The sequence below is a fragment of the Lolium perenne genome, chromosome 7 (assembly GCF_019359855.2).
Source record: "Lolium perenne isolate Kyuss_39 chromosome 7, Kyuss_2.0, whole genome shotgun sequence".
Lineage (NCBI taxonomy): Eukaryota > Viridiplantae > Streptophyta > Magnoliopsida > Poales > Poaceae > Lolium > Lolium perenne.
Window position 1 is genome coordinate 111,774,411 of NC_067250.2, and position 24,230 is coordinate 111,798,640.

General features: G+C 46.3%; 5 protein-coding genes across 5 annotated transcripts; 3 read left to right on the forward strand and 2 right to left on the reverse strand.

Annotated features, from left to right (window-relative positions):
* Positions 1–759: 759 nt before the first annotated feature.
* Positions 760–3,531, forward strand: LOC127315409 (superoxide dismutase [Cu-Zn], chloroplastic). The gene is made up of 8 exons (XM_051345902.1): positions 760–1,051; positions 1,514–1,575; positions 1,651–1,690; positions 1,937–2,032; positions 2,160–2,191; positions 2,296–2,371; positions 2,456–2,509; positions 3,349–3,531. Exons 1-8 carry the CDS (start codon positions 826–828, stop codon positions 3,372–3,374), a joined length of 612 nt encoding a protein of 203 aa, XP_051201862.1. The 5' UTR covers positions 760–825; the 3' UTR covers positions 3,375–3,531.
* A 634-nt stretch (positions 3,532–4,165) lies between these two features.
* On the forward strand, positions 4,166–5,212 carry LOC127315408 (expansin-A32). The gene has a single exon (XM_051345901.2). The coding sequence runs from the start codon at positions 4,228–4,230 to the stop codon at positions 5,041–5,043; it is 816 nt and encodes a 271-aa protein (XP_051201861.1). The 5' UTR covers positions 4,166–4,227; the 3' UTR covers positions 5,044–5,212.
* Positions 5,213–8,867: 3,655 nt separating this feature from the next.
* On the reverse strand, positions 8,868–9,326 carry LOC139833672 (uncharacterized). The gene has a single exon (XM_071824010.1). The coding sequence runs from the start codon at positions 9,324–9,326 to the stop codon at positions 8,868–8,870; it is 459 nt and encodes a 152-aa protein (XP_071680111.1).
* Positions 9,327–10,592: 1,266 nt separating this feature from the next.
* Positions 10,593–14,131, forward strand: LOC127315407 (malate dehydrogenase [NADP], chloroplastic). Its single transcript, XM_051345900.2, has 14 exons — positions 10,593–10,816; positions 10,930–11,035; positions 11,454–11,540; positions 11,713–11,797; positions 11,983–12,164; positions 12,491–12,561; positions 12,645–12,735; positions 12,832–12,906; positions 13,013–13,114; positions 13,201–13,323; positions 13,407–13,475; positions 13,560–13,628; positions 13,716–13,769; positions 13,852–14,131. Exons 1-14 carry the CDS (start codon positions 10,668–10,670, stop codon positions 13,903–13,905), a joined length of 1,317 nt encoding a protein of 438 aa, XP_051201860.1. The 5' UTR covers positions 10,593–10,667; the 3' UTR covers positions 13,906–14,131.
* Positions 14,132–14,322: 191 nt separating this feature from the next.
* Positions 14,323–19,444, reverse strand: LOC127315406 (uncharacterized). The gene is made up of 5 exons (XM_051345899.2): positions 18,856–19,444; positions 17,917–18,126; positions 15,374–16,120; positions 15,148–15,274; positions 14,323–14,836 (listed from the first exon to the last, which is right to left on the reverse strand). The coding sequence occupies exons 1-5, from the start codon at positions 19,330–19,332 to the stop codon at positions 14,493–14,495; spliced, it is 1,905 nt and encodes a 634-aa protein (XP_051201859.1). The 5' UTR covers positions 19,333–19,444; the 3' UTR covers positions 14,323–14,492.
* Between the last annotated feature and the right edge of the window lie 4,786 nt (positions 19,445–24,230).

A 24,230-nucleotide genomic window follows, 5' to 3' on the forward strand; every position in this document is an offset into this window, starting at 1 on the left:
TCAAAACTGGAAAAAAAATTCTATTTAAAAAAAGTTGAAATGAAATTTTGAATGTACATATTATCTTGACACTTACTCATGCCAATTCTCAAGAAAAAGGAATATGATTGTACGTGACCTGAATAAAAATGATAAAATGTGAAAATGACACTACAATGATTGGATTCATATTGTTCAAAGAAATACAAATCTTAATTCTCTCTTGTTCGTATAGGTCACATATGGTCGTATTTTCACTTGAGATTTGGTATGGGTATGTACCAATATAATATGTACATACACAAATTAATTTTTCCAAAACTTTCAAAAAAAATTAAACCAGGTACGCCTACACCCATGTTTACTAAATCCATATCGCCTTATAAACCCACATAAATGGAGTAAAATGATAGTCTTATGGGGGTCGTGGCACGAATGTGCGTGCCCCTCCCCTGTTCGACAGTTCCAGAGGATGACACTTGTAGCTTCCATACATGTCACGACCACAAAATTTATAACCATAACAGCGACACAAATCGTTTAATTTGTTTTACAACACCTTGCGAAGGTACCATCCAAAATGACACGATCGCGTGGAAAGCGAAACACACGAACAGAAAAGAAAGTTTCCGATGAACAGAACTGAGAGGCTTCTGGAGAGGCAGAGTGGCATAGCCAGGACAAAACAAAGCGATAGTGTCTGACGATGATGATGAGCCACCTGTGGCCTAGGTAGGCCTCAAGGGCCAAGCAGGGTATAATAGAGCCGCGCGGGCCGAGCCCACCTTATCGCCAGTCGCCACCACCAACCCCCGCAAGAGCTCCTCCGCTCCGCCGACGACCGCCATGGCCGCCCAGAGCATCCTCTTCGCCGCGCAGCCGGCGCCTCTGTTCCAGGCCCCTTCCTCTGCCCGCCCTTTCCACTCGCTCCGCCTCGTGTCCGCCCCCGGAGGCGCCGCCGCGGCCGCAGCCAGGGCGCTCGTCGTCGCCGACGCCACCAAGAAGGCCGTCGCCGTGCTCAAGGGCACCTCCCAGGTCGAGGGCGTCGTCACGCTCACCCAGGAGGACGACGGTGCGTCACCCCACCCCTCTCTATATCTTGTCATCACTAGTTCTACCTGTTGAATGTTGAACCCTCCTGAAGCTTCGTCAGTGGCCTGGCTCAGCAAGTTCTGCCTGACATCAGATTGGTGCTTCCAACCTTAATATAAACCCTGAATTGATTAGTAGCATTGTGCTGCTGTAGATTTTATGATACGCTCGAGTTAGTCTAGTTGCTAGTTATTAACTCTCACTAAATCGACTTACTGTCTCCAGTTTTCTTCAGTTCACATGCCAAAATGTTGGGTGCCGAGCTTGCCCGATGAGTTGATGCATTGCTAAAGCTGCCGTCTGGCTAAAATTTCTGTTGCATTTCTAAGTGTCACCATCACTGCAGACACATTAACTTTTTTTTTAAAAAAAACGCAATTACAAATCTACGGTTCCATCATCTTACTCCTCTATAACTCGTCTAACTTCTCATCTATTGCAGGTCCTACATCAGTGAGCGTCCGCATCACTGGACTTACTCCTGGAAAGCACGGCTTCCACCTCGTGAGTGTTCTTCTTTGGGCTGCTCCGAGATATGTTTCTTCATTTCTAAGAATAACACGGTCGTTCGTTTTGCAGCATCAATTCGGTGACACAACTAACGGGTGCATTTCGACAGGTTGGTTTTATCACTCAATCATGTAATGCGAAATGCCAACAATTCATAATGGAACGTAATCATGTTTTTCTTTTCTTTTCTGTTGTAAACATCATCAGATTGCCATGTACATATGTTTGTTCTACGTTTTCATGTTTATTCTATCTTTTACTTTCCCATTTGACTTACAGAAATTATGAATCCGCTAATCAGTTGCGCTTTTGAATCACATCTTTCTTACAGATCATTTTTTTTTAAATCTTGCAGGACCACATTTTAACCCAGATGGCCTGACACATGGTGCCCCAGAAGATGAAGTCCGCCATGCGGGTGACCTGGGAAACATTGTTGCCAATGCTGAAGGTATAGTAGGCGATAATCCATTGTGAACTTCCACCCCAAAGAACGTTTCTGATGTTTGTTTTCCTAATCTATCTTGCTGGATGTAACTTACTTATGGGTTGTGTGTTTATTTATGGTGGTGATCTAGGGGTGGCAGAGACAACCATTGTCGATAGCCAGGTAATGTTCAAACATCATATTCTTAATCTTTGCATAAGTTGCTGTATGTGTAGTTTTAAGTTCCAAGATTCAGTACACTCTTTCTCATTATTTCTTCTACACAGATTCCTTTGAGCGGTCCTAATGCAGTTGTTGGGAGAGCATTTGTTGTACATGAACTCGAGGATGACCTGGGGAAAGGTATGCCTAGTTGGCTAGTTCTAATTGTTCTACACTTTTCCCCCTTCAGTTCATAATGTTTCATTTTTTGCTCTTTCCTTATAGGGGGGCATGAGCTTAGTCTCAGTACTGGAAATGCCGGTGGAAGACTTGCATGTGGTATGTTCTCAGATACATTTCTTATTTGTTGACATTGTTCCTTGATTATACATGAAAGCGCATATCGAAAGATATCGGTATCAGTAATGACTGATATAAGAACGACTGATATGAGAACCGTCACATGGCACATTATTTAGATTCAGCCTGTTATTGATTACTCCCTCCATCTCATAATATAAGATGGTATTACAACCAATTAACTTGTGTATTAGTTGTAATAACATATTATAATATGGGATGGAGGGAGTAGAATATTACAAGTAGTAATAAATTGATTGTTTCTCTTTTAAACTCACTGCCATCTGTGCTGGTGGTATCAGGCATCAAATGCCCAAATTGCTACAGGGTAAATATTAAAGGTCCACTGGATAAGCATAAAAGAATGGTGCAGAAATTTAATGCAGTTTATTTACATGATCATAAACAAAAATTACTCCCTCCTTCCCAATTTAGGGTGCATATTAGCTTTGGTCAAAGTTAAACTTTATAAAGTTGGTCCAACTATATATGAAATTATATTAAATTTTGTAATACTAAGTGCATATAATATGAAAATATATTTCATGATGATTCTAATAACATTGAGATAATGTTATAGATGTTGCTATAATTTTTCTATAATTAATCAAAGTTTGACTTTGACCAAAACTAACATGCATCCTAATTTGGGAAAAAGGGGGTTATATGTAGAGTTGTGTACTATGAAGTGCTGTAATACTTCAGTCAGCACCCATCGATGCAGCTAGTGCTTAGCATTTACTATGTTTAATGCTTCAACTTTCAAGTGCATAATTGCCGCGGAAGTGCATCTGTTTCATCACTGCTTTGCTATGCAGGTGTTGTTGGCCTGACTCCGTTGTAAGTTGTGGGCCTTCAGTTCCATTGTCCCTGTCACACCTGTTGAGACAGCATGTTTCTCGTTGTACCTGGATTTCAGACCATGGGTGCTTAATAGCTTATGATGATCGTTTGTATCAGAGTGTAAAGTTCGGTTTAGCAAATAAGTGTTGGCACACTCACATCTTGTTGAGCTATGAAGCATAAACTTCAGAATTTTGATTTGTCCAGTTTGTTATAACATTACAAAGGATTAACTCTTTATATATATGACCTTTGTGTCAATTACTGCTGGTTCAGCTATCATAAGCATACTATCGTTGTTGTGCCTAGTTAATCCGAGGGGAATATTCCAGCTTCTAGGTCAGCGTTTGCTGTGGTTCTTTCTCAAGCTTATGTTGATCTTTTGTATCATCAGAGTGTAAAGTTCAGTTTAGCAAATAAGTGCTGTCACACTCGCATCTTGTTGAGGTATGAAGCATGAACATCAAAATTTTGATTACTAAGATTATCATAAAATGCTCAACGGATTATCATGGTGGGATCTCCTTATATCTGATATTTGGTGTCGATTACTGCTGCTGAGCTATCATGACCATAATAATATCGTTGTTGTGCCTGACTAATTTAAGGGTAATATTCCAGGTCAGCGTTTGCTGTGGTTCTTTCTCAAGCTGCCTACCTGTTGTTGCTGCTTGTTAGTCTTGGATGGTCGTCCTCGAATTGCTCAAGTTCTTACAGCTTTGCATGGCCAGATTCACAAGCAAGCTAAAAATAGGCAGTCTCGGAGGTTTTATCGCGTATTTAAGCAAATCCCAGACAAAGCATCGGAAAACTAGCTAGTAGTAATCATTGTAACTGTAATTAGCTGTTGATCCATGTCTGGTTCGTGGGCGCCTCTCGTCGTCCTGGCGCTGCTCGCCTCGGCGGGCAATGTCGCCGTGGACGGCAGGGCGCCTGCCGCGACGGTGCACCGCAACCACGGCAGGTTCAAGGCGGGGCCATGGAAGCCGGCGCACGCGACCTTCTACGGCGGCCGCGACGGGTCCGACACGCGCGCCGGGGCGTGCGGGTACAAGGACACGGTGGCGGAGGGGTACGGCCTGCAGACGGTGGCCGTGAGCACGGCGCTGTTCAACGGCGGCGCGACGTGCGGGGCGTGCTACGAGGTGCGGTGCACGGACAGCCCGGGCTGGTGCAAGCCCCCCGCCGGCGCGCCGCCGCTGATCGTGACGGCGACGAACCTGTGCCCGCCAAACTACCAGCAGCCGAGTGACAACGGCGGGTGGTGCAACCCGCCGCGGGAGCATTTCGACCTGACCATGCCGGCGTTCCTACAGATCGCCGAGGAGAAGGCCGGCATCGTGCCGGTCTCCTACCGGCGGGTGCCCTGCGCGAAGGCCGGCGGGATCCGGTACACGATCACGGGGAACAAGTACTTCAACATGGTGACGGTGACCAACGTGGGCGGCGCCGGCGACGTGGCCGGGCTGACGGTGAAGGGGAACAAGCGCGTGAAGTGGACGCCGCTGAAGCGGAACTGGGGCCAGGTGTGGCAGACCGGCGAGGACCTCACCGGCGAGTCGCTGACGTTCCGCGTCATGACCGGCGACCACCGCAGGCACACCTCCTGGCACGTCCTCCCCCGCGACTGGCAGTTCGGGGTCACCTACCAGGCGCCCAAGAACTTCTGAATGAATGAATCATCGTCGCCGTGAATATCCATCACCCAGTGATTCAATTTGTCCGCCGATCGAGATGTAAAACTGATCGATCGCTGATGCTGCCAGGCGCTCACGAATCTGTCTATCGCTGTAAAACCTAAACGATACGTGCATGCAGAAACAAGAGAACGTTCAGATACGTCCTCGTCTGTGCTGCAAATTGCGATGCCGATGGCCGAGTACTGACAACCGACACAGAAAATTCCAGGGAAAGATCGTACTCCCTAAAGAACGGGAAAGTAGTACGAAAGCTAGTTGCACGAATTGTGTCCAACGTTGCAGGGCTGGGCACTTTCATGCTGCACCTCGAGAGAGAAACAAGAAATAAACCTAGCAAGCATATGAGGCGGCACAGAAGGGGACGTCCGGTAACGTTGGGCGCACACACACAACTCCATCATCGTCAACAAAGACACCCGACCGTCGTTCCCTTCTCCTTGGAAGCTCTGCTTTTTTCGTCCACGATGTTGACATTGCAGATGAAGGATGCGCCCTTCATCCTCACAGGCAGGCTGTGGACATGCTTGGCGCAGCGTCAATGGAGGTACAGCGGCAATCTTGGTAATCCTTTTGATCCACACAAGAGATCGTTGTTTTTGGCGATTTTTTAATAATACATTTTCTTTTGTTAATTTCACGAATAATACTCAGTTTACTGCGTCGGGGAAGTGTACCCCCCCAACTAGGCCTTGTCAGGTTATGTTTTCCCGAAAGGTGGAATTCTGAAGGCCTGGTTGGCTGACAGGTCGGGCGTGCTTCCTCCAAAAGGTCCTTGTAGGGTTGGGCTTTCCTGAAAAGTCATTCTGTCAGGTTAGCCTTTCCCAAAAGGTATACCCTATCCCAAAAGGTTTCTATCAGGTTGTGCTTTTCCGACTTGTTCTGCAACAACTTGTAGCCTAAAATTGGGTTGGGGTACTACAACCCGATAGGCCCTAATCGGGTTAGCCCACCCCGACACAGTATTTTTTTTTTTGAAAAGTTCAAAAACAATTATATTCGTGAAATTTTCAAAAAAAGAATGTACTATTATTTTTTTTGCTTGTTTTTGTTGGTAAAAGTCCATTTTGATTCACAACTACTCTCTCCGGCTTAAAATAATTACCTAAAAATGAACATATCTACGCACTGAAACATGTCCAGATCAAGGTTTAAAATAGCGTGCTAAAAGAAATAGCCGCAGCCTCTTCCAAACGCTATACACGCTATATCACGATAATAGCATGTATTTCAAATAGCATTTTTTTTGCTAGATATAGCCTAGAAATAAAAGATTACAATCCAAAGTGATAGATTCATGCATATAACCGTGTACAAAAAATACTTCTCCAATTTTGTAGAAGCATAATATCAACATTCCATGAGGCAAGAAAGTAGTATAATTTTTTATTGAAAATCATCAGTATTAGAAGAATTATCTTCCGATTCAAAAGAAGAACCAACAGATTGACATTCATCACCACAACAAATATAAATCAATTTCTTCTTTTCTTAAGGAGAAAAGCTCGGACCCTGTACCATAGACCGGAGAAAATATCGTGGTAACGCTACGATGTTTTGGGGTGATATAGCATAATATTTCACAAATAACGACATAGCGAGAAATATCACTAAAATTTAGCGTAGACTGTCCATATATGCTACAACGCGTTATTAGCGAAGAAACAACGCACTTTTAAACCTTGGTCTAGATACATCTATTTTGGATAATTATTTTGAATCACAAGGAGTATTTTGTCTAATTAGTCAAACTAGAGCCTCTAAAGTACGAGATAAGCGCATATTGATTTGCGGGGCTTTGAAAACATGGGATTAGAAAATACACGCGTTTTTTAACAGATGAAAATGCTATTTTTACTAATAATTAAGAGAATTTTATTTTGCGGGGCAATTAAGAAGAAAATTTAAAGGTCTTATAGGCTTAGAAAAAAACCTACGCTATTAGAAAGGAGCCTACTCGATCTCCCGGTATTATGCTACCCAAGAATTTAGCACCGGCTATCCTCCGAGCTCTCGCCTCATCTTTCGCCTTCGCAATAATGGTTATTGCCGTGGATGAATGATTTCAAAATATTCTCGCATTGCGTTCCTTACTTCCAATGAAATAAGCACAGCCAAAGAAACCAGAATCTTCCTATTTCGTGCATTTTGTAAGGTGATCCTCGCCCACCAATCTACCGTAGCTTCATTTACCCATTGAGCCGGTTGTATGTCACGTAGACCACACCAAACAAGCATAGCCGTCCAAATACAACTTGTGAAGCGGCATTTGAAGAGGAGAATACGCATGATTACAGTGACATGTTCATTGGAATCCTATAGGGTTATTGTTTATTTGATTACTATCATTCAACAATCTTGACTGAATACAAACTTTCCTTTAAACTTTGGTTCAAAGGAAATCCTTAGCAAAAAGTCCTATAGGATTCAATATATCCTGTAAGGCTGTAACGTTGGACGCACACAACTCCATCACTCGAGGAAGACACCCGGCCGTCGTTCCATTCTCCGTGGAGGCTCTCCTTTCCTCAGAGACGTTGACACTGCAGCAGATGAAACACGAGGAGCCCTTCATCCGTGATCCTCCTTCACAAGCAGGCTGTGGACATGCTTGCCGCAGCTAGCGTCAATGGAGGTACAACACTACAACGGCAACCTCGGCAATCCTTTTGATCCACACAAGAGGTCGTTGTTCTTGTCCGAGAAAAAAATGCGTTTTCGAATCTCAAGTATTTATCTATACGGATTTGTTGAAAATCAGGCGTCTGATACTTAATAAGTTTAAGTCGAGCGTTTGAAGATTCGTATTTTGTGCTTGTAGATTCGTGCTCTGACATTTGGGTTGTTTGTGTGTTTTTGTGTTGTTGTTGGCCCAACGCGTAAGCATGCTGCCTTGTTTTTTGCGAGCCTTGCGGAGTGGGCTTTGTGGAGTGGGCTCGTGGTGACGGTTTCTATCTACAATGCGTCTGTCTCTCTCCTATGAAACCGCTTACCGCACATTTCAGTTGCTTTCGTTTGTTGTAAACCACATATTCTAGTTGCGTGTGTTGTAAACGACATATTCTAGTTGCGTCTTAATAAGCTATTGATGTTTTAAGTCACTAATGTCAGCAGCGACTGATCTCTAGACACTCCCTTATTTATAAACTTCAAGTATTTTCTATAAACTACTAATCCAGAAAATCGTTTGTACTATTAAACTTAAATTATTTTAAATGTAGGAACTATTGTGCATGGTAGCCTAAAATTTTCATCCAAAACATATGTTATTTATGACAAGAGAAATCCATTAATTTTTTGTATTTCTGTATAGAATGCCGATGATATTTCTCCGGTCCTCACTCTTCACACCTTTCAGGTTTTCGAGGAAATTAAGCCACCAAATCACTTTACACAGGGTGGTTTCGCACTTAAAAAATTCCACATAGGAGTTTAGACAGAGTGGTTTCACACTTTAGGAATTTCACTTTAGATAATATGGCTTGTCATATGCATTGTCATTGATTTCATAGCTCACCTTAGGAGCAGTGCCTTCCATAAGCCGGTTGAACACCAGATACCACTTCAACATATTGACATCAATGAGGGAACCGACCATGCTAAAGAAAGAGTGCCAGACCAATAAATCTTGCGATGTCTCTGCGTCAAGATTAACGGTGCATCCCTCGTCATGGCTTTTGTACTGACCCTGTCATGCAAATGGACAGTTCTTCCACGACCAATGCATACAATCAATGCTACCGATCATGCTCCGGAACCCTCTAGTATCACCGATCGATAATAGCCGTCTAGTGTCATCAACAGTTGGGGCTCTCAAGTACAGTTCGCCACACCCCATTCACGGCTCGACAAAACCGGTACATGGATTCATGGCAGGTGCTCTCACACATTTGCAGGTACTCGTCGAAGATATCACCAAACATTCCATAAAAATGCATGCGAATGGTTGTGGAGCATTTCTGGTAAGAGGTGAAGCCTAGCTTACCAGTGGCATCGGGCTTGCAATGGAAGTAGGCGTCGTTGTCTCTGACGTCCCATAGAATGACCATGAAAAGGTCTCTTGACATCCGGTAGCGGCGCCGGAACATTTGCTCCTTGTACACTAGATCGGTGAGGTGGAAGTAGTCTTTGTAAAGACGGGCATGCCCACTGACACGGTTGCGGGACACGTTGCCCTGGCGGCCCTTCTTCGAGCCCCGGTACACCGACATTTGCTTTCCATGGTGCTCGTGGAGGATGGAGGCCGCATCAACCATGAGTTACAACGTCTCCTCGGACTCTTCGTCACAAGAGGTGTTAATGCATTCGCTGCGGAACCTCTCGAGCGACTGCCTGAGGTCCATCTGGGAAGCACCAACAGTGGATCAATAGCAAGTCAAGTTGGCGCAGAATGGCCGCAAATGGTTTCCGAAAGGTTCGACGGGATCATACCGAACAATTTACCGAGCGAGTCCTGGGGGTCGAGGCCGGCCGTCGCTCCCAGTATATGCGCGGCCTACAAGGACGAGAGTGATGCGGGCATGTCCTCTCCACTACCCTAGCTCCGAGCCTGGACCGAGGAGGAGGCGTGGCACAGAGAAACCTAGTCAACTACGGCGGTGTGGCACAGCGGCAGTGGGGTGGTTGTATTACCCTAGGGCTGCAAAGAAGGGGAGGGGGACGCGAGCGAATGCTGTTCGATTTCGATGTCCCTAGCGGGAGGGTTGACTAGGAATACAAGGTCACGCGCAACGTCCGCGCAGATGCATTCACGGCGCAAATTTAGGCCGCGTTTGTATCCCGCGAACATTCCGAACATCTTACGTCGACGTCGAGTCGCTAGGCTGGGTGCAGACCCGTTTTTCGTCCGCGCGAACTTCAAGTCCGTTTGCGTCTGCGCGAACTTCATGCCCTTATTTGTAATTTTTATTACCTTTGAGGTTTTTTACCGATATATCCATGGACCTTTGTGAAACAAAATAAATAAAAATACAATGCAGATTCATCAACTAAATAACAAAAAAGGCACAAATTCCACTTTTTTCGAACTAGAACACATTTAGAGCATCTCCACCGGCGCTCCGAATAGAGCTCTTAATAGGCTCTATTGGGATTCTAGTGAGAGAAAGCGTCCGCACCGGCGCTCCCCAAAGAGCGCCGGCATGTTTTGAACCCCAATAAAACAGCCGACACTCCCGAAAGGATCTCTATGTTAAGAGCTTCGATTGGGAGCGCCGGCACCAAATTTCTTCACAAAAGATGCTAGCCGGCCGCTATATGGGGGGCCTCGGTGTGGGAACATCATCCCCAAATAGAGAATGTTGTGCCGGCGCCCCCATACCGTAGTGCCGGCGCTCCTGCCGGCGCATATTTGGGGGGCGCGGGTGGAGATGCTCTTTACATGGGCGTGCCAGACAAGCACGCCGGGCCACCATTCGTCCCCTAGTACGGTCGTACTATCGCTATCTTGCCACGTGTCAATGTTCGCGGCCTTTAAACGCAGGGTATAAGTACCGCGGGCTAATCCAACTCGTTCGCGCTCTAAATTATCTCCTCCACTCCCTCCCCTGCCTATCCACTCTGCTCCAAGCTCCAAGCTCCACACTCCGGCGCCCGCCATGGATCTCTCCTCCCTAGCGCGACCGCAATCGCTCCGCGGCGTCTCGCCGGGCCCTCTCGGCGCCCACGCCGCGCGCCGCCGATCCGTCCAGCTCCAGCTCCTCCGCCCGCGCAGGCCCGCCGTGCGCTGCTCCGTCGACACTGCCAAGTGAGTGCACGGCCAACATACTGTACTACCCAGCTAGTTTGATCATGCCTCTTTTGGCGCTGGGAAAGATCATGGGTATGTGTAAAGCGCGCGATTTTGGTTGCAACCACCAGGCAGCAGGCGCAGGGGGTACCCTCTGCGGTCGCGGCGGCGGCGGAGGCGGAGGCCGCGCGCAAGGAATGCTTCGGGGTCTTCTGCACCACCTACGATCTCCAGGCGGTGAGTCCATGCTGTCGTCCTCGGTTCCCTCCCGCCACGTGTTTGTTGAAATGATCGGCGACGTACGGTTCCACTGGCTGGGTTGGTGCCGGGAGCCCGATCGAGACTGCGATGTCACGTCTGAATCCGTGTTCTCGATTGAGGTTGATTAGGATCATGGCTTCCGAATTTAGGTAGACAACAAAGACACTTAGGTTTCGTGAGGTTTTCTTCGTGAGCCTGATTTCGCAAAGAAAAAGAAAAAGAACACTGCAGCTGATGTTGATCTGTTACTTTGTGATGGAGCCACGGCATTGCTTGATGATTGCACTCGCTCACTTTATTTCTCACTGGATATTGATAGTTACAACTTAGATGTGCTTAACTAATACAGAGTTTCTTGTATTAATCCGTGCTCCTCGGGTCAAATGGAATGCAGGATGAAAAGACCAAATCCTGGAAGAAACTAGTGAACGTTGCTGTGTCGGGGGCTGCCGGGATGATATCAAACCATCTGCTTTTCAAAGTAAGTAGCACCGAGTAACAAAAAAAAAATCGTCTCCATCCGAATTTATCCAATGTTGTCTATGTAAAGGTGATGGCCAACATGACAACTGATTGACTGAAGCTACTGTGCACCAAACTGATTGTATTGCTTTTCTGTTCCTTTCTTTTACTTATTTTATTTTATTTTGTAGCTTGCCTCTGGTGAGGTTTTTGGACAGGACCAACCAATAGCACTCAAGTTACTGGGCTCGGAAAGATCATTACAGGCACTAGAAGGTAGCTTCACTAACTTATTTGCCTTGACATTTGAGAAGCAACAACAATCCGTCTTAAGTTTCTACATGATCCACATTAACTACATTCCAGATTCCAATATTGATATACTCCTAGGCATGTATGAATTACTGAGGCAGACATATATTTCCCTTCTTCCTAATTCTTTCTTATAATTACAACTGCAGGTGTAGCTATGGAACTGGAGGATTCACTCTATCCATTGTTAAGGGAAGTCAGCATTGGAATAGATCCTTATGTGATCTTCGAAGATGCGGATTGGGCCCTTCTAATTGGCGCGAAACCCAGAGGACCTGGAGTAGAGAGAGCTGCCTTACTTGATATCAATGGTCAAATCTTTGCCGAACAGGTTTCCTTTTGCATTATTCCCCTCATTTCTTCTGAAGTATACCATCATAAAACTGCAAGGAGCCCTTTCTATAAGAGAGACATATTTTGTTTTGATCGCAAGGAAGCATTTCTTAAACTTTGAATTTTTACAATGAGATCCCTTTCATACAAAAGATGTGATGTTCTTTTGTGTATTTGAGGGAAAAAATAATTATGGGGTTCCTTACTATGAAACTGGCTAATAATAACCTTGAACAACAACCTAATATTAACACATATTTGATTACACAAATGGATCATGGAAATAGTTATATTGTTATTCGCTGAAATTTTGAATTGTCTCAGGGGAAAGCACTAAACGCTGTGGCATCTCGGAATGTGAAAGTCATAGTTGTTGGAAACCCCTGTAACACTAAGTATGGACAGGTTTTGTGGTTGCTAAGTGTGTTTCTGATTTATGCTATTATAATTTCTAACTTGCAGTATATGTTGCATGTAGTGCTTTGATTTGCTTGAAAAATGCTCCCAACCTATCAGCAAAGAACTTTCATGCATTGACAAGGTTGGATGAAAACAGAGCCAAGTGTCAGGTACTTGACCTTGAGCCTTAATTATTCAGATGTCTTCATGTTATTTCATTTCCCACAAATGACAATGCTGATCTTTCATTCACAATCGTTTTCCAGCTAGCGTTAAAAGCCGGCGTGTTTTATGACAAAGTATCAAATATGACTATCTGGGGGAACCATTCAACAACTCAGGTAATTGAAGATATGATTACAGATAGCAGGGTACTCTGTTTGCAGTAGCCGCATCTTTGCAGATGCATGTCTTGGTGATCACTAGTACTGGTTTCCACCTAAGTAGGTTCCTGATTTCTTGAATGCCAAAATTGATGGGAGGCCCGTGAAAGAAGTCATCGATGATACAAAGTGGCTAGAAGAAGATTTCACTATAACTGTTCAAAAGGTACACGCCGTTTAACATCTATTTGCAATTTATCCATCTTAGAAGAACAAACGTGGTGCCGTGCATTCATTCTTATGATTATGCAGCGTGGAGGCGTGCTCATCCAAAAATGGGGCAGATCTTCAGCTGCATCAACCGCTGTTTCTATCGTCGACGCAATGAGGTCTCTTGTGACTCCTACCCCGGAAGGAGATTGGTTCTCTACAGGGGTAATTTTTTTCAGACTTTTGGATGGTTCATTTCTCTCTTTTGCTTTGTTGTGCCTCTGAAGCAACGCCAATGTTAAACCTAGGTTTATACGACCGGAAATCCTTATGGCATAGCAGAGGACATTGTATTCAGCATGCCATGCAGATCGAAGGTACAGTTTTGTTCCGAAATTCCCCGGCTTTTCTTCCTGATATTAGACAATGCAGTAACTGGGACTATGGCATAATGCATACAGGGTGATGGTGACTATGAGCTAGTTAAAGATGTGATAATGGACGATTTTCTCTGGGGCCGAATCAAAAAGGTATTACGAGTTGTAATATAATACGACGACAGATAGAGCACAGTCAGTATAATGACTTGATAAATGATGCTGTAATCATTCTTTCAGAGTGAAGATGAACTGATCGCTGAGAAAAGATGTGTTGCCCATCTTACAGGGGAGGTAAGGGGTCGTGAATATACTTAAACCATGCATAAACATACTACAGTAAGTATTAATGTCGCTTATGTTGTTCCAACTGCAGGGCAATGCATTTTGTGATCTTCCTGGGGATACAATGCTTCCTGGAGAGATGTAGTGCTACCCAGCCTAGCGTTCTGCCAATCTCTACATCGTCTATGTTATCACTAGAGGGGTCACATACTCGCAATGTTTCCAACGGGGACAATTGATTGTTGAGAAAAACGACTGCTTGCAAGCAGTCCACAGCAGCAATTTATCTTCTGTATACCGAATAAGGACACAGACTTTGTTCTACATTATTCATTATTCATAGTATATAAAACAAAATGTAATGCTAAAAATACTTCTCAAGCTTTATGCATTAAGCACTGTCAGTTTGCAAAACGTGAGAAATAACCAAAGAGCAGAAACATCCTGATTGGATTCATTTGCAAACTTTGATTCATATTTACAGCGGTTCTGCACTAAAACTACCAACTAAAACCATCAACATGGATAATAGCGGCAGCACCATGCACTGATTATCAATCAATTTCCGAACTGCAAAACGGTACTGCTAATTAGGTTAAATTTAACAGCCACATACGGAGGTCATGTCATGCCATTTAATACATTTAGGCTAGCAGGAGAGGTCCCCAGTTCTCACCTCAATACACATACGATTAACTAACGTCATAATCTTTTTACCCAATACAAGGCAGGCTACTTGCCATAGATGCACAGGCCAACCTCGTAGCTCACCAGGAGCATTATGGCTGACAAGAAGAAAAAGAGGCAGAAGCCACCACGCAGCACCGCAGTCACTGTGTTGCAGCCACCGCAGTGTATGCGGTTATTGGGCTGGATAGCTGTGGAGAAGAGCAGCTCCACACCTTCATCCTTCTGGACGGACCACTTGTCTTGTCTAGATATGATTACTTCAGTAGAGAAGCTGACTGTGTTGCGAAGGTTGGCTGGGAACTCTGCTGCAAAGGCAGGGGGTGCCGAGATTGAATCCAGCATCCTTACAAAACGCTTTCCAATAGAGCTATTCTTGGGCTGAGAATCTGTTGGAACACAATATCAAAACATGTCAATAATGTTCAATTATAGGTACAACATCCAAGTTAACAAGCAGGAAGCTGAAGACCAGCCATTGGTAACATTGCCCTGATTAAGCCGAACTAAGCTTGATTTTCTTCGTAACACGAATGATCTAATACTTCATTCTAGCTTAATCAGGGCAAGTAAATACAACTGAGAACATTCCCTCCAAGTAACAAAGATAGAAGTACTGGTAAAGGAGGAACCAACAATGAATGAATATATGAAACAAAACATATATCTGGCCTACTGTATTTTTCCATAGTAAAATCACCTGGCAAAGCAACACAATTTAACTGACTACCAGCTTCAGGTAACCTAGTGGCTGATGGGGTACCAACTACAAAATTAGGTTCTAAAACCTTTTGAGTTGGACCATATGTATAGGTGGTATTGTTGACCTGTAAAAGTAGAAAATTTGTAGGTGAACTCCAATTATCACATCAATGATCTGCACTCTGTGCAGCAAGTTGATCTCTTACATGTAACTCAGAGCATACCTCTTGAGTAAGAACAGGCCCCTTAAAAACATGGGAACTGCTCCCAGCTGACTGGTGTACAGAGCACATCATATCATTAAATAAGTTATCCTCCACTGCATCATAGTATGGCATACCATCATCCACCATGTCCATGCCAGATAGATTGGTTGCTGGGGAGCTGAGAAATCTATTTGGCTGTGTAAACGCATCACTCAACATTGTGGAGTCAAAGGGTGCATCAAAGAACAACAGATCATCTTCTGGCTTAAAGGAATTTGTAACAGAAGAATGTGGGAGATCAGTGATGGTTGAGCCCAAAGGAGAGGAGTCATCTTGTAATGTCTGCAACAACTGCGCCAACTCATCTGGCTGGAAAGGCTGTTCACCCATGATTGGAAGAACCTCATTGTTGGCCCCATTTACAGCATCTGAGGCGTAAGGTGTTTTCCAGGCCCAAGCATCAGAAGGCCAGATGGTGGAACCATTGTCTAAAGGAAACTCCAAATCCTTCAGTTCCAGGAATTCATCACTGGGGGTAGAACTATTTAGAAACTCTCCACCATTGGCATTAGAAAACATATTTTCATTAACCGTTAGATTGTTTTGTCCTGCAGGATGAACATACTGAAGAAAATTAGATCCAATATTTGGATCATTCAAAATGTCCCCTGAATTTCCTTCCACATCTTCAGATTGGTTGCTATTGTTTGAAGTGTCAGAAACTGGCAAAGCAACACCACCATTCTCATTATGGCCAGCCAAGTCCTGCAAAGGGAAAATATAGCATGTTAGAACAATGGACATATTAGTGGGGTTTAATTAGGTAAAGAATGAAGAGAGCAAAACAACCAAAATCACCCATAAAGCAGAATTACACACGAAGAAAGTAAAATATAGTCAGTTAAAAAAAGTAAAATATAGTCCTGCACGGATAGTGTGCTCCTATTTAGACAGAACCAATCTTTTTATATCAAACACTAATATGTTCAACAACATTTTAGCTAACAACATTTTCTTATCATATCAGACACCCGAGACTTGTGAGTTGTGAATTTCATGTCATACAGTTAAAAGACAAAAGAGAAACACAAAAATTCCAACCTTTTAATGCTCATAGACATGAATACTATGACATCATGACTCTTGCGGGTCGTGATCTCATATGACTTGCTACCTAATCCTGACAGAAATATGAAGATGTATGTCAAAGAGCCAATGACTGTCAGCATTCTTGCTAGACAGCATGGCAGAGAAATTCATCAACGCAAGTTAGAACAAGCTAAACATCAATGCTGGCGGAAGTGGAGCATCTCTCTGAAAGAGATACACAATAAAAGTGACACCGAAGCTATTTTCAGTACTATTTTTTAACCCTTTATTCTCAACAAACAAAAAAACGATAGATTAGAGTGACACCATGTCCATCAACAAACATTCTACAAAGTTATATATTTTTCATTAACAAACCACTTCTTGTTTTACCCTGGAAAGTAAAAGACGGAACAAATGATGTGATAGCAGTTATATAGATATAGAGCATACTTACTGGCAAGATAGTGAAAATTTTCCTAACTCTGGCTATGCAAAAGCATCACCATCTCACTCTGACCATAGCTAATACAAAGGCACCCAAAAAAACTGGAAAGATTGTGCATTTCTTTTTCTAATTCCAGCTGTGACAAAGCATTATCTCACTCTGAACGAATCTAATACAAAGGCACCGAACAAAAGTTCCAATACTAATGGCAAGTAAGCTGTTCTTTGCAATTATTTTCACTGGTGTGGTGACAAGTATTGTCCGTGGCCATGAAAACAAGTAAAGCGTCAACAAGTCCATACAAAAGATTGAACATTTGGTTGTTGTCTACCAAGCAGGATAAAACCAAGCACTGTACCATAATTGAACATATTGGCCCAATAAGGTATATCAATATATGAAATGAGCAGTATGTAAGAAAAGGACATAGGTTGCCATATAAATATGGTGCTTCCACATTTTAGGTTTCCATGTGTGTGTTTTTAAGACTGGCAATGGTGGCACATTTTAACATGGAAGCCATCACTGTATGACAACGGCCTCTTGCTATGAATAATAAAGAGTCCCAGACAGCTAGTTATATGCTCGAGCACCTGTGTGGCATTTATATGGAAGATTTATCAGAATATTGTACATATAGGAACACACTAAGAAAAAGAGATGTAAAATATTTGCAGAAATTTTCATATGCTAATCGGTTAAGCTGAATAAAAAGGCATACAAGGACAAGTGTGGGGTAATGATACTTTGAGCGCCAACTCAAATTGATCTTTTTACAGCTCAAGCTGTAAGCATGAAGCTCAAACTGATTCTTTTTTATTTTAGCATTTCCTACTCAAGTAGACGTGCTTTTACTGAAACAAGCCATGAAAACTTTTACTGAACCGTGCTATTATGTTGAGATACAGAAGGTAAGCAAACTCAAGTTGATCTTTTTATAGCTCAAACTGATTCTTATGGAATATAGCTACACAAGTAGACGTGCTTTTACCGAAACAAGCCATATGCAAGCTGCAGGTAATACCTGAATTAGATCGGTCATCTGAAGATACCCTTTCTCCATAGCGCCAGGAGCCTCATGCTCGACAACAGCGTCTCTTTCCACGGGCAGCAGACCAACGTCATCATCCTCGTCGGCCTCCCACTCCTCCTCAACAAAGGGCGCTCCGTACTGCGCCCCATTCTGTGGACCAGGGCCGGCTTTCTGGAAGATCCGGCACACGACAAATGAATCCTGCGCACGCACACACAACGGTTCAGAAATCAGCATATTCCATTTATAAGCAGTATTAACCAGAAACTAAAATATCCGGCACACAACAAACGAATCCTGCGCGCCCACAACGGTTCAGAAATCGGCATATTTCATTTATAAGCAGTATTAACCACAAACTAAAAGATCCGGCACACGACAAACAAATCCTGCGCGCTCACAACGGTTCAGAAATCGGCATATTTCATTTATAAGCAGTACTAACCACAAACTAAAAGATGCGGCACACGACAAATGAATCCTGCGCACACGCAGTGGTTCAGAAATCAGGAAATTTCATTTATAAGCAGTATTAACCACTAACTAATTTATCCGGCACACGACAAATGAATCCTGCGCACGCGCAACGGTTCAGAAATCAGTATATTGCATTTGTAAGCAGTATTAACCACTAAGTAAAAGACCCGGCACACGACAAATGAATCCTGCGCGCACACACACGATGGTTCAGAAATCAGCACCGGTATATTTTGCATTTAAGCACTAGCTAGTATTAACCACTGATGAAACAGATCACTGGCTGGCTCCCTAGTGACAGGAAAAAAATGTAAGCATGCAAAATCATCACATTTTACTTGGGAGAAATGTCAGAATCCCCACTCGGACTTGGTTCTAATAAAGGTACGCAGGTAAAAACGGACAACATCTGATCTACAAGAGTCGTCGCCCTCGAGGCAAAAAAAAAGGTACCTGCGGGATCCCAGCGGCGCCGTCGCCCTCGAGGCGGTACTCGTGCATGACCCAGTTGGTGCGTTCGCCCTTGGGCGCGCGCCCTGCGTGGAAGACGAGCGTCTTCTTCATCCCCACGATCCTTGCCCCATGGCGCACCTCCCTGTCCTTGCCCGTGGTCTTCCAGTAGCCCCCGGCGGTGGCGCGGTTGGTGCGCGCGCGGTTGGCGTGCTTGCGGTCGAGGCGGCTGAAGAAGTACCACTGCGAGTCGCGGCTGCGGAGGCGCGAGCGGGCGGGCAGGTCCCAGGGCTCGAGCTTGTAGAGGTCGACCTCGGCGATGGCGTCGACCTTGAGCGCGCGGCCCAGCACCTTGCGCTTGAGGTAGTAGGAGACGAGCTCCTCGTCGGTGGGGTGGAAGCGGAAGCCCGGGGCGAGGGACGTCGGGTCGTCCGGCGCGGCGGCTGGCGCCGTGGAGGAGGACGGCGAGGGCTGGGTCATGTGCGGCGAGGGGGGCGGTGGCGGTGGCTAGGGTTCCGGCGGAGGGGATGGAGGAGATTGGATTGGGGAAAGTTTGGGTCTTTTTGGAAGGGGGTCGGCTCGCTCCGGGGAGAAGGGATTGATGGTTGGTTGGCTTGGGCTATAAGAAAGGCCAGGGGCTTTTTCGGAACGTCGCGGTATTCCAGAAGTAAAAATCTGATTAGAATACTCTGGTTGGGCAGTTTTGCAGGGCAGTCCTTCTGTTTGTGTAGAATTTCTGTTACACTCTGTCAGTCACATCTCAAATGTAGCCTTGGTCTCCAATTGGTCGCCAAATAGCATCGGTCGGCTTCAGACATGTCAAATGACATGGACTCGTTTGCGGACCTGGAGTTATCCCAGGTGCACTATTGCAAGATGTCCATTTATATGTGACGCAACAAAAAGACTATAATTGGGGAGTGATGTACCACTAGACCAGCGCCACCACGACGGCAGAGAAAGAAATGGATTGGGACGGGTGGAGCGACCAAGTCCACCGCGAAATTTCCCATCGGCATCTTATTAGAGCTCCACCGAGCTTGGCTCTTCCCTTGACCGTGGACTTTCCCGCCGAGAGTGCACGAGTTGTCCTGTCTCTGCTCACCTCACCTCAACCACGGATTCCTCTGTGGCACGCACGGCGTCACTCAGGGCCCCACATACCAGCCTCTGCCACTGAAATCTGACCCATTTTTTTAAAACTTTTTTTTTTTGAAACCAGGGCAAAAGCTTTGCCTTTCATTGATATAGGAGAAAAGAGTTGACTCGTTTATGAGGGAAACTGGCCGAAAAACCGTACAACACGACACCACACACCAGCCCCGAGGCTGCGCTCCACACGGGTCGACGACCAACCAGGTCGACACCACACCTCAACGCAACAGGCGGAGGCGAAAGACCGGAGCCACCGCTCCTACTACCACGCCGACCCCAAGGCCGCGCCCCGCCTGGCCGAAGACGAACCCGCCTCCACCGAACCACCAAAACACTGCACAAGCCCCTCTGACCGGTGGACGTCCAAAGCGAGGCCCCAAGAGGCAAAGCGACACAAGAGCGCCGCCCACGCCCGATCCCGCGAGGGATCTAGGGTTTCCCCCGGAGAGCCCGGGCGGAGATCATGAGACACCCACTTCGACGACGCCTTCAAGAAGGATGCGACGCCCACGGGCGTCACCGTCGTCGGTCCTAGCCGGCTGCCAAGACAAAGCTTTCGCCCAGCAAGAGTCCCAAAATCTCGCGCCCGCCCAACAAGGACCGGCACAGACCACCACCTGCATCCGCCGAATCACGACCCCCGGAGCAACGCGCCTGAAGCCAACGGAGCACCGCCGAAGAGCACCGTGGGCGCCGCCGGAACGCCACATAGAGGAGACGCCGACCAACACCAACGCGGGGCTCGATGACGAACGCCGAAGACTGCAGACAAGAGCTCCTAGAACACGCGGCCACCGCAGCCGCCGCACCGCCGAGGATTCCGAGGACGCCTTCCCGTCGCGCCCCTCACCCAGCTCCTTCTCCAGGCACACCTCCACCATCGAGCGACACCGCCCCTGGCCTGCAACCGCGGCGCGCCGCGACATCAGCAAGCAGACCCGCCGCGGACGTCCCGCAGCAACCTCGCCGCCATGGCTGTCCACCTGCAGCAACTTCGTGGCCAACCAAGGCCGCCGCCGCGCAGCCCTCCCGGTCCAGGGCCAGGCCAGCACGACGCCGCCACCGCGCCCTTGGCCTACACGGCCCTAGCAGGCCCAGATCGAGGCCCGCCCATGGCGCGGCCGCCGCGCCGCCGACCACCGCTGCGCCTCCGACTCGGCCACCCGACGCCACACCGCAGGGCCCCGCGCCGGCCGGCCGCCGCGCCGCCACAGCCAACCGCGCCCGAGCCGGCCCGCCCGGCCTAGATCTGACCCGGCCGACCTCGACTGCCGGAGTTCCTTGCGCCGCCAGTGGCTAGAAACGCCCCGCCGCAAGCAGCCACGCCCGCAGCACACCGCCGAGGCCACCGCACGCTGCCCTGAGCCGCGCCCGAGCGAGCTCCTCCTCGCCAGGGACGCGGGAGGGGAAGAAATGCCCCGCCGCCACCTTCCTCGGGGAGCGCGCGGCTTTGCTGGCCCCCTCCGGCGGCGGCGAGGTAAGGAAGGGAGGAGGTGGGGGCCTAAGGCGGCGGCGGCTAGGTTTGCCCCTCGGCCGCCCCCCCACTCTTTCCAAAAACAAGTAAACCTCTCCTTTAGCACCGTGTCACTAGCTACCTTTTCTAAAACAAGTAAACCCCTCCTTTCTAAAACTTCAGCACAAAATGAACCGATTTTAGGAAAATTTCATAATCTACCTCATTTGCAGGATAAGCCAACGGGGTACAAGAGGGAAACGAGAAAAGGAGAAAAGAAAGGCAATCTCCCAAGCGGGTAGGGCTCCGTCCACTCCGTCGGCGCCGGTCCGCCCGACTCCGAACGATGCGGACATTGACCTCTCGCCGGTGGAAGGGCTCTCGTTTCTTGTTTTAGATTTTTTTCGTATCTTGTTTGGGATGGTGAGGCCATGGCGATATCCTCAAGTCGGAATAAGGTCATACCCGCTCTACCCTCGCGTCGGTGGTGCGCCTAGCGCCGACAAAGGGTGCGCGAGTCGTGTCCGGCGGATCTCCTACGATCTGGTCGGTTTCCGTGTTTGTTTATGTACGTGGGTTGAGTCCGGTCTCTTTGGATCTACGGTTCTTATCATCGGTGCTAGTTGATGATTTGGTGCACTGGTCTTTTGAGGCCTTACACGACGACTTCATGTCTGTCTGCTCCAACAAGCACTGCTGAGACAATCTTCGCACGGCTCCGGTTATGGAAGGGCGAGGACGACAACGCGCCTTCAGCTAGCGCTAGTGTTTGTAGTTGTCGCTAGGTGGTCAAATGACCTATTTGTCTTCTTTTTTACTTTGAAACTTTTTATATTGTTATTGATGATTATTGATATGTCGGTGGAACTTACATAAAAAAAACTCATTTGCACGACATTCCATTCCATAATGTCATGGTTACATTGCACGACGCAATGGGCTAGGTGCCATGACCACGGACCATGACGCTCTACCCGATGCGTCATGTAATGTAACCAGAGCATCGTGCCGTAGAACTACATGCAAAAAAAATGTCAGTTTATGACTTTTTTTTCGAAAACTGGTTATGTTGGAATTTCATAAAAGGGTAAAATTGGTCTACCGTGGTAGACTATTACCATCCATCATACTACCTCTGTCCATAAAAATTTATCTAAATTTTGATGTATCTACGTACTCTCTAGTGTAAAGATATATATGAATTTAAACAAATGTATGATATCTCGGACAGAGGGAGTATATGTTGTCCATTGTGACCTGAGATTCAGTTTGCACAATAGCCTTCGATATATTCTGTTCGCTGCACACTAGCTACTCGATTTGGAGGATCGCCTATGTTCAGTTTGTACTTAACTTGCACAAAATACAAACCAAGGAGAGCCTTCGGAGCTAAGTATGCATGATGTATCCTTGGATCGCTTGCTGGTGGTGGTTACTGGTTAGCGACCAGCTAAGCTTAGCTAGCTGCTTGGAATCAACGCTGAACCGATCGATTAGTTTAGCCGAGAGCATGCGGTTCCAGCAAACAGGGTCTTGATCTGCTCCGTCAACGAGCTGCGCTAGCTTAGCGTACGGATCAGGCAGACAATTCAACCACCCGCTGATTAAGAACTGATAGTTCGTTGACAGTGTACAGCATGAAGCCAGCGCTGTTCGGTTTTACTTATAGTGCTAGCTAAGAAGATAAAATTAATCAAGGTCAAAAGGCTCCACCAGACCACGACATGGAGTATGTGGTAGTAGCCTGGCTACCAAGTACCACCCACCCTGAAATTATTTCCTGGAAAGAGGCAGTCAGACACGAAACGCGCACATACATTTGTGCTTCCTCCAACGCGACATGTATGTACTCCATGTGTCCTTAAGTAGGTGTACTTTTACCTCTTCTTCTAACTTAAATATTTTTAAGTGACAATTTTAGGAAAATGTAATAATCCCTCCGTCCCATGAAAATGTCATAGATAGTTAGATAAATCTAAATTTAGATAAATCTGCGATGTTCTTTTTTTACAACAAAGGGAGTAATATTTATGACAATAATTTAGTATGGACCAGCCTAGCTCTCGGGTCATCTAGATTTAAGCTAGAGCTTGATAGACGTCGCCGCCACCCTTCCCTATAGCTTTTCATCTCCTCCTCCGGCAAGCCCCCACAACCACCACCGGCTGAACTGCTTGCCTCCCAACACATGGCTGGTACGCTGCCGTGACACCTGGCCGCCCTGCCCTGCCCCAAGCTCCTCCTCCGTTGGTCCGCCGCCACCACAGCTATCCCTCTAAACTCCACCGCCATCCCTTTCGTCTTCGGCGGCCACGACTTGCCCTGCCCCAAGCTCCTCCTTCGTTGGTCCTTAAGTACCTGTATTTTTACCTCTTCTCTTCTAACATAAATATTTTTAAGTTTGACAAATTTTATGAAAAAGTAATAATCCCCTCGTCCCCCAAAAAATGTCATAAATAGTTAGATACAACTAAATTTAGGTAAATATGGGACATCTTTTTTAAAACGAAGGGGGTAATATTTATGACATTAATTTAGTATGGACCAACCTAGCTCTTAGGTCATCTAGATTTATGCTAGAGCTTAATGGGTGTCGTTGCCACCCTTCCCTATAGCTTTCTCCTCCTCCGGCAAGCCCCCACAACCACCACCGGCAGAACTGCCGGCCTCCCAACTCATGGCTGCTATGCTGCCGTGACGCCTGGCCACCCTGCCCTGCCCCAAGCTCCTCCTTTATCGGTTCGTCGCCACCCCATCTATCCCTCTAAAC

Excerpts from the sequence above, each read along its gene's own strand:
- LOC127315409 (XM_051345902.1), top strand. The coding sequence starts at position 826 with ATGGCCGCCCAGAGCATCCTCTTCGCCGCGCAGCCGGCGCCTCTGTTC. Across the intron at positions 1,576-1,650 it reads GAAAGCACGGCTTCCACCTC|CATCAATTCGGTGACACAAC; the intron begins GTGAGTGTTCTT and ends TTCGTTTTGCAG. Across the intron at positions 2,033-2,159 it reads CATTGTTGCCAATGCTGAAG|GGGTGGCAGAGACAACCATT; the intron begins GTATAGTAGGCG and ends GTGGTGATCTAG.
- LOC127315408 (XM_051345901.2), top strand. The coding sequence starts at position 4,228 with ATGTCTGGTTCGTGGGCGCCTCTCGTCGTCCTGGCGCTGCTCGCCTCG.
- LOC139833672 (XM_071824010.1), bottom strand. The coding sequence starts at position 9,326 with ATGGTTGATGCGGCCTCCATCCTCCACGAGCACCATGGAAAGCAAATG.
- LOC127315407 (XM_051345900.2), top strand. The coding sequence starts at position 10,668 with ATGGATCTCTCCTCCCTAGCGCGACCGCAATCGCTCCGCGGCGTCTCG. Across the intron at positions 13,115-13,200 it reads TCACTATAACTGTTCAAAAG|CGTGGAGGCGTGCTCATCCA; the intron begins GTACACGCCGTT and ends ATGATTATGCAG. Across the intron at positions 13,324-13,406 it reads GAGATTGGTTCTCTACAGGG|GTTTATACGACCGGAAATCC; the intron begins GTAATTTTTTTC and ends TGTTAAACCTAG.
- LOC127315406 (XM_051345899.2), bottom strand. The coding sequence starts at position 19,332 with ATGACCCAGCCCTCGCCGTCCTCCTCCACGGCGCCAGCCGCCGCGCCG. Across the intron at positions 16,121-17,916 it reads AGATGACCGATCTAATTCAG|GACTTGGCTGGCCATAATGA; the intron begins GTATTACCTGCA and ends TTCCCTTTGCAG. Across the intron at positions 15,275-15,373 it reads GGCCTGTTCTTACTCAAGAG|GTCAACAATACCACCTATAC; the intron begins GTATGCTCTGAG and ends CTACTTTTACAG.